Below are 9,085 nucleotides of genomic sequence, written 5' to 3' on the forward strand. Positions count from 1 at the left end.
TGATGTTTTATGCTGTTGATTATAAGTTGGATTGACATTAATAAATACTATTTTAAAATAAAAGTAAGTTAATATAAAATACCCCAGTTGTAGGACAGTTTAAGGGAGTGCACCCCACCCAAGCCATTAGATACACTTATAAATAGGATTAAGGGTGTATAAAAAATTAATAACTGAGAAATGTGATTAAGGCTGTCATTGACCCAGTTTTTATATTATTAAAATTTCTTATATCAAAATTGTATATTTTAAATATATATATCGAATTGATAAGAAAATTAAAATGAGTGAAAAGTGAGGGCGTGAGAATGATTCTTTTCTTGAGACGGCACACTGTTGTGAGAGCTTATGAATATTTTGTTTATATTGGCAAAAAGTGAAGAGTATAAGAACAAGATCGAGTTGGAGATTGTATTTAGTTTCCCCATTTTTGAGCTCTTTTATGAACTCCAACACATTTCTTCCAAACTGATTAGCTTAATATTTTGTCAAGTACTTGAGGCTTGAGGTAATTTGAGAAATAATATCTTTTTTCTCCAACTCAACTTTTCTTTTTAAGTTTATTTATAATCAATTTATGCACGTGGTTTCCTTCAACTTGATTGTATATTTTAATCCATCTTTTTTATTCTTTTTTTTTTTTTTTTTCATTTTGTGATGATTTCTACATTGGATTGTGGGGTTTTCCAGTACATTGGAAATGGGTTTTTATTGGGAATGCTAAGAAATCTTTGGTGCTATTGAATAATATTAATCAAGTATTTGATGAAATTTGACATGAGATCCCTCAAGTGGGTATATTGAGTAGTTTTCATTGTTCTGCATTTGTTGTGAAGTTGATGTGTTTAATCTCATTTTGAGATATGGATTTTTTTGTTTTTTTGTTTTTCTTTTGTTTCTATACAGGAGCTAGGCTTCGGATTTTATGGTGTAATGAAAGGTAAATTTTGTTGAAGTATTTAAGCAAAGGAATGAAGGTGTTTTGGATTAGGAGAAGTGGCCATTTCAAAACAAGAATGATGCTATTTGCATTGTTGTTTGGGATTTGGATGCCTTTGGGAGTCATTGGTGTCTCTGAAAACATTACTATTTCTTCTTCAAATCAAAGGGTGTTGAATGTTGGAGTTCTCTTCACTTTCGATTCCATTATTGGACGGTCTGCACAGCCTGCGATTTTAGCTGCTGTGGACGACGTTAATGCCGATAACGACATTCTTCCCAAAATGAAGCTGAACTTGATCCTACACGACACGAACTGCAGCGGGTTCTTTGGAACTATGGAAGGTATTGTCCCAAACTTAGAAGAGAACATTCAATATATATCATATATATATATATATATATTCCTCTTTACTACATTATTTGGGATTGTTAAGTAAGGTGCATTGTCTAATTTCCACTTTGATTCTCTTTCTGTGGCTCTGGAGTTAGCTTCATTTACTTGCATTGCGAAGTATATCTACTATTATGTTTTATTATTTCATTGTTCTATTAATCTAGATTTTTTTGGATGTTGCGGGAGATTTGTGCATGGGTTTTGGGGCATTGTTGGTTTCTTTAGTTTTTCTTTTGTATTCATTCATTTTGCTCCATGAAAGTTTAGTCTTTCATTTACAATTATAAAAAAAAGGACGTTAGGAATGAAGTTAAAAAGAAGAGGCTTGTATAATGGAGTACGGTAAAGTAACCATTTTTTTTTAAAAAAATTAAGCCTATAAATATATCTTCAACTAATGTTTTAAGAAATTAAGTCAAGTTTCGAAAACTAAGAAAAATAGTTTTTAATAAAGCTTGTTTTTGTTTTCTAAATTTGGTTAAGAATTCAGTTTTTTTTTACCCAAAGAAAAATGAAAATCATTATCAGAAATGGAGAGAAATTAATAATTACCGAATGGTGTGGCAAGTTTTAGGATATTGATCAACAATCTTACGCATAGGTGATGTTTACTCTACCATCTTCTATATTGATTTTTTTTCGTAAAAGGGTAACATTCGATTCTATGAGCATGTATCTAGCCTTGCAGTTGATGGAAGATGAAGTGGTTGCTGCTATTGGGCCACAATCTTCAGGCATCGCTCACGTCATTTCTCATGTTATTAATGAACTCCATATTCCACTTCTATCATTTGGAGCTACAGATCCTGCTTTGTCTGCACAACAATACCAATATTTTGTTCGAACCACACAGAGTGATTACTTCCAGATGAATGCAATTGCTGATATGGTTGCGAAGTTTGGATGGAAAGAGGTTGTTGCCATTTTTGTAGATGATGATAATGGCAGGAGTGGGATATCGGCATTGAGCGATGCCTTGGCGAAGAAGCGAGCCAAGATCGCTTATAAGGCTGCCTTCCCTTCTGGATCCTCCATTAGCACAATAAGTGACTTGTTGGTTTCCGTAAACATGATGGAATCTCGGGTTTACATTGTACACGTCAATCCCGACACAGGTTTATCAGTATTTTCAGTAGCTAAGAAACTTCAAATGATGGGTAGTGGTTATGTCTGGATTGCAACAGATTGGCTTCCTTCTTTTCTTGATTCGTTTGAAACAAATAGTCCTGATGTAATGAATCAGCTACAAGGTGTAGTTGCTCTTCGTCACCACACTCCCGATGGCAATCTGAAGAAAAACTTTATCTCTAAGTGGAGGAATCTAAAATACAAAAAGAGTCCAAACTTCAACTCTTATGCACTCTATGCATATGACTCTGTTTGGTTAATAGCCCGTGCTCTCGACACGTTTTTTAAAGAAGGTGGAAATATATCATTTTCCAACGACCCAAAATTGCGTGAAAACAATGGTAGCATGTTTTACTATAAATCATTCAAAGTGTTTAACGGTGGCGAACAACTTCTACAAACAATTAAGAGAACCAACTTCACAGGGTTAAGTGGTCAAATTCAATTTGGTGATGGTAAACATTTGATTCATCCAGCTTATGATATCTTGAACATTGGGGGAACTGGTGTACGTAGAATTGGTTACTGGTCAAATTATTCTGGTCTATCAACTATAGCACCTGAAAACTTGTATGTCAAGCCACTTAATGCTTCCCCAAATAACAATCTCTATAGTGTCATATGGCCGGGTGAAACAACGACCATTCCTCGAGGATGGGTATTTCCACACAGTGGAAAACCATTACAAATTGTTGTACCCAACCGAGTGAGTTACAAAGCCTTTGTGTCTAAAGACAAGAACCATCCAGGTGTTAAAGGATATTGTATAGATGTGTTTGAAGCTGCCATAAACTTGTTGCCTTATCCAGTTCCTCACACATATATATTATATGGAGATGGAAAAGACACTCCTGAGTATAGCAATCTTGTATATGAGGTTTCACAGAATGTGAGTACACGACTTTCATTCTAGCTCTCTTTTTCTTTGGTAGTCCAAATGGGTCACGTTGTCTCTAATGTGAATAATGCTTATATTGATGATATATTCTCCCATCTTCAGAAATATGATGCAGTTGTTGGAGATATTACGATTGTAACGAATAGAACGAAGATTGTAGACTTCACTCAACCGTTTATGGAGTCGGGACTTGTTGTAGTTACTGTCGTCAATGAGGAGAAGTCAAGTCCATGGGCCTTTCTCAGGCCGTTTACCATTCAAATGTGGGCTGTCACTGCAATATTCTTTATTTTTGTTGGAGCAGTTGTTTGGATTCTCGAGCATCGGACTAATGAAGAGTTTCGTGGTCCACCAAGGCAACAACTAATTACAATATTTTGGTTAGTATATATGTTTCAACCATTATTAAGGCTTTGATTTCCTCACGACACATATATTTTAGATTTTAGTAAATGACTTAGTATGAAAATTACTTCTATAGAGGCTTCAACTCTAACCTCTTATGATCCATCCATGATTAAGTGTGATTACCACACATTGGTAATCTAGTTAACTATATGAAAAGAATTGTTTACTTTTAAATGATAAGATTGAAGTAATTTTGCTTAATTTGTTGCTTACCAAATTCTTCCAAGGTGATAAAATAATAATGCATTTTCATCCTTGCAGGTTTAGTTTCTCGACGATGTTCTTTTCTCACAGTAAGTTTCTTCGACTCAAGTACCCTCCTTTACCTCATTGATCCTATTACAATATATACACACATTATGACGCCACACCTTTTTGTTTTACTTTTCTTGGCGCAGAGGAAAACACTGTAAGCACCCTCGGACGGTTGGTACTGATAATATGGCTCTTTGTCGTGTTAATTATCAACTCAAGCTACACTGCTAGTTTGACGTCGATCTTAACAGTTCAACAACTAACGTCAAAGATTAAAGGGATCGATAGCTTAATCTCTAGAACCGATGTCATTGGAGTTCAAGAAGGGTCATTTGCATTGCATTACTTGATTGATGACCTAGGTGTAGCAGCATCTAGAATCATTAAACTAAAAGATCAGGAGGAATATGCGGACGCTCTTCGGCGTGGACCCGAAAATGGTGGGGTCGCTGCCATTGTTGACGAGCTTCCTTACGTTGAGCTTTTTCTGGCTGGAACCAATTGCATGTACAGGATAGTTGGAGAGGAGTTCACGAAAAGCGGATGGGGATTTGTAAGTATTAATTCAATTATTCTCCTTGCTTTCATATCAATGGTGTTACCCACACGCCTGATATGAAATCATCTTGGAAGATGCCTACTTTGGTTCTATTGTTATTCATTTAAGAAATAAAGAGAATTCAATAACTCTGATATATTTAATCTTATCTTAGGCATTCCAAAGGGACTCTCCTCTCGCAGTTGATTTATCTACAGCCATTCTTCAACTCTCAGAGAATGGTGATCTCCAAAAGATCCATGATAAATGGCTATCACGAACTGAATGTTCGACGGACCTGAACCAAGTTGATGTAAACCAGCTATCACTAAGTAGCTTTTGGGGATTGTTCCTAATTTGTGGCATTGCCTGTTTTATAGCTCTTTCGGTATTCTTCTTTCGAGTACTATTTCAATACCGAAGATTTACCCCAGAAACCCAGTCTGATGTGGAGGATATTGAACCTGTTAGGACGAGACGTCTTAGCCGTACAACTAGCTTCATGAACTTTGTAGATAAAAAAGAAGCAGAAGTTAAACCCAAACTTAAAAGAAGCAGTGATAACAAACAAGTTAGCCAGAGCTCAGAGAGCCTTCCTGCTTCACCTCCTTGATTAACGGTTATTGTCCATATAAATCCTCCCTTAAATTACATCATTTCATATTTATATATATTAATAAGTATTTTGTGTTTTTTTTCCTTTTCTTTTTCTCAATACATGCATGCTAAAGTTTTTGTTACTGATTTGAAAGCAGAAGAAAATTGAGAATGATTTTCTTAGGTAGATCAATTTTTTTCTTCTTTTTTTCTGTCATACAAACAAATTTATACAACTTTCTATTTCCCCTTGATGCGCTGGAGAAATCCCACATGTAGATAATATCAAATTGCAATAACCCTTTTGGGAGGTCTTTCACTTTCACGTCTTTATTACCTACAAAGATGTTCTAAAACAAATAATTACTTTGCTTCATATTTGAAATACTATATCCTACAAAATAAAATTAATATTAAGTTTGTCGAGAACTGGACATGACATTAAATGTTCGTCTATATATTGATATTTCAATTGATATTTATACCTTTTCATGAGTTGGACATCCACTTATGAAAAATGAATCTATATTTCCATTCTAGCTATTACAAAAAATATGCATGAAACATAGAAAAAGTATGCAATACAATAATACCACAAATGTGAATATAATATATAATAATAAATAATTTAGTTAACTTCTTTAAAAAGCATATAAATATAATTATTAATTTTGTTTGAAAATATATATTTATCCAACCTAGCCATTTTATCTGTATTTCTTTAAACATTTTAGTTAAATTGAGACTTCAAATTTTAATTTGTTAATATTGACATTTTGAACTTTTGAAAGTGGATTAAATATATTGACAAAAGAATTTGGTGAGCCTATCTCCAACTTTGCACACTCATCTTCATTTCAAGAGAACAATTACGTTCGTTCTATTTTTAAAAAAAATCAATTTCTCAATCTACAGCCTTAATAATTAATCCTTCAACCATTTGGAAGACACAAAGGACATGTTTGGGGCTAAAAGTGGAGTGGAGTACTAGGCTAATAGGTCGCTCCTTGTTCGGAACAATATTTAGTTTTAGTTGGGATTAAGATTTAAACTAACTCATATGCTCTTACTATTCTTCCCTATGGGTATTTGTTTCAAGAGTTCAGAAGTCTTTTGACCAACTTTCGAACACCATCTTTGGTGATTGTCGTGGGCCAATCACCGTACCACCCCCTCTAATGATTCAGCCAGCGAACTTTCAACAACCAACTTCGGTGACCATCTATAATACCCCGCATCTTCTATCACAATTGTTGGCTAGAAGTTGAGGAGATAGGCTAAGAGTTTTCCTAAGAGTCTCAGGCTAAGTCAAGGATCTCGAGATAACGTCTCAGGGCATATTGAAGTAAAGCAAGTGTCGAGGGTGGAATCTCTAGACAAAAGTGTTAAGGCTCAGTCATATTTTTGGCCGAGAGAAAAGACAGAGCAAATCTTAGGGCTAAGTTGAGAGCATATTGATACTTGACAGTCGAGTTGAAAGGCAAAAAAGGTTTGCAGATGTGTCCTCAAGCCATCTCAGGGCAGTGCTTGGCCGAGACTGGAAGCAAAAAAGGAAAATATTAGAGTTCTTGGACACAATTTTAGATGTATCTGATCGAGAAGAGTGCATATCTCAGCTCGGTCTCGACCAAGATCATTCAAGGACAAATTTCCAGAAATTTCTTTCACGCGAGGGGTTTACTTTTTTTCAGACACAGAGTTTCTTTTAAGTACAAAAGACCCTCATTTCTCACCATTTTCATTTTCAAAGCAAGGTCTAAAAAAAATAAAGTGAACTTGAGATTCCTTGTAAGAGTTGAAGCCAAAGAAAGGTTTGTTCAACCAAGTTTCATTGTGGGTTTTTCTGTCAAGATGCTAGCCAAGAATATAGGTGTTCGACGAGATTTGACTAAAAGAGAAGAGTTAGAGCTTGAGGTTTGGATCCAAGTTTGCTAAGTTAGAGTTAGAGTTTTGTTTAAGAAGCTTAAGAACAAGTTTGCTAAGTTAGGGCTTTTGTTTTAGTCTCTGAATTAGTTGGAAGTTCGTCATGAGATAGGGCAAGCTTGTAGAAATGATATAGAGCAAGCTAAGTCCACCAAAGAGTTCAAAGGACATCAAAGTTGGTACAAAAAGAGTTCTCTTAAGTAAAGAGGGAAAAAGGTGAAGATGTTGAAAATGTTTCCTTTAATGGGAACCCAAGGTTAACTTGAGTTTTCCTGTGATTTTTAGGCTAAGAGGAAATAGGGAAAATCTATAGACATAGAATCTAGCCAAAAGTTGTGAGTGATAAAAATGATTTTGAAAAGAATTTCTAAGTTTGATTTACAAATTTTCATTTCTAAGCATGCTTTGAGTTTACGTATTTGAATATACTAGATTTATGATTTATTTATAAAGCATGAGTTTCAAGTTTATAAATGAGTTTATGAAAAGTATGTTTGGCTGAATTTTTAAAGCATTCAAATTCGAAAAATATTTCTTTAAACATGGGATTTATGAGAATTTTTTTGAATGCTAAGTTTTTTTAAAGTATTCCAGCAAAAAAGTTATTTAAAGCAAAGCTAGATTCAATACTTGCTTAATGCAAGAGATTTACATAAGCGTGCTATCTTAATTAAGTGAGTTAAAGTTTTAGCATGATATTTATGAATATGTTTTAGTCTATATCGAGATGTTTTTGATCTGATACCAACCCTATAGAGGAGATTGTCTTGTACACAGAGGTCGTGCGATATGGGTATCCAATAGATGCCTAGAGTTTATATCACATAAACTAGATAAAAGATAAGGACCTCCACGAACGCCTAGATTTTCTATCTCATGATAATTGTCACACCCCCTCCCTAGCATCATCTTTAGCTATGAGATGAAGTGTGAAGTCAACATATACTGACTCTCTCAAACGACACATATTGATAGACTGAAACCTAAAGTTACCATTCGTACGCAATATCATAAGCTATTTTGAGCATTACCTGATAATATATTATATTCAACTATACAATTCTAATTACATATACAAGATTACAGCCAATTTCATACCACACTATTAAACATACTCCATATAAGTCCTCCATAGACAACGACCACTTGAAACTGATGGATAAACTAGATCTTTGACAATGATAAGCTCAGCTCGAGAACCACAATCATACCTAGAAAATAAAAACATTTGAAAGAGTGAGCAGGAAAAGTTGAGTGAGTGATGAATATAAGAAATCATAAGTAGACTATAGCTTAAACTTTATTTCCCAATTTTGATAAATTATTCTTATTTATAAATAGATTTTTAAACATTAACTTGAATTTCTTTTTTTTTTTTCTTTACTATAACTAACTCATTACTAAAACCAGCAACTCATCTAACCCCGTCGTGGTGGAGAGACTCGATGTGAATGATGGTGATCAAAATGAGTTAGTTATCTAACTTACAACTCATCTGACCACTTTGTGGTAGAGATTACTCGATATAGACAATGATAGAGTCTCGATCAGTTGTGGCTTCCAGCTGAATCCACTGTAGTAGAGATCACTCGATACAGACAATGAACGTCCTGTTGGAAACAGAATAACATTTCTTTGTACAGTTTGGTTATAGATTATTGCGCTTGTTGAGATGATGTTTTGTTTGTGGTTGATGCATATGTTTGTGACTGACCTTGTTGCTTTTATTATCTAAATCTTGTTATTTTTCTCAAAAAGGTTTTTGTCAAACCCACCATTGATTAAGTCCTTTTGACTTGCATTTTAAGTTTTCCTCCCAAGGTTGTCAGACGTTCAAGCCAAGTAAAGGATGGATCTCAAGCATGAAATCCAAGTTAAGGAGGGAAGAAAGGGTTGTTTTGTAAGCTCATGAAGCATGCTAGTCGTGTCACCTTTTATCTTTCGTCTAAGGAGTTGGTTAGAAAGTGTGTTGCTCCTTAGCGCATATGGCCCAACTTAGAAG

At 34.6% G+C, this 9,085-nt stretch overlaps 1 protein-coding gene across 3 annotated transcripts; it reads left to right on the top strand.

The window, feature by feature from the left end:
- Positions 1-293: 293 nt before the first annotated feature.
- Positions 294-5,414, top strand: LOC101207545 (glutamate receptor 3.4). 3 transcript variants are annotated; one of them, XM_011651705.2, is made up of 7 exons: positions 294-508; positions 907-1,284; positions 2,017-3,353; positions 3,465-3,742; positions 4,032-4,063; positions 4,169-4,578; positions 4,739-5,414. In XM_011651705.2, the coding sequence occupies exons 2-7, from the start codon at positions 972-974 to the stop codon at positions 5,174-5,176; spliced, it is 2,808 nt and encodes a 935-aa protein (XP_011650007.1). In that variant the 5' UTR covers positions 294-508; positions 907-971; the 3' UTR covers positions 5,177-5,414. The 3 variants fall into 3 exon arrangements, with proteins under 3 accessions (XP_011650007.1, XP_031737317.1, XP_011650008.1); XM_031881457.1 differs by lacking the exon at positions 294-508 and adding an exon at positions 663-791; XM_011651706.2 differs by lacking the exon at positions 294-508 and having other exon boundaries at positions 1,152-1,284; positions 2,025-3,353.
- Positions 5,415-9,085: the final 3,671 nt, after the last annotated feature.

The sequence above is a fragment of the Cucumis sativus genome, chromosome 2 (assembly GCF_000004075.3).
Source record: "Cucumis sativus cultivar 9930 chromosome 2, Cucumber_9930_V3, whole genome shotgun sequence".
Lineage (NCBI taxonomy): Eukaryota > Viridiplantae > Streptophyta > Magnoliopsida > Cucurbitales > Cucurbitaceae > Cucumis > Cucumis sativus.

Excerpts from the sequence above, each read along its gene's own strand:
- LOC101207545 (XM_011651705.2), top strand. The coding sequence starts at position 972 with ATGAAGGTGTTTTGGATTAGGAGAAGTGGCCATTTCAAAACAAGAATG. Across the intron at positions 1,285-2,016 it reads GTTCTTTGGAACTATGGAAG|CCTTGCAGTTGATGGAAGAT; the intron begins GTATTGTCCCAA and ends GCATGTATCTAG. Across the intron at positions 3,354-3,464 it reads TATATGAGGTTTCACAGAAT|AAATATGATGCAGTTGTTGG; the intron begins GTGAGTACACGA and ends TCCCATCTTCAG.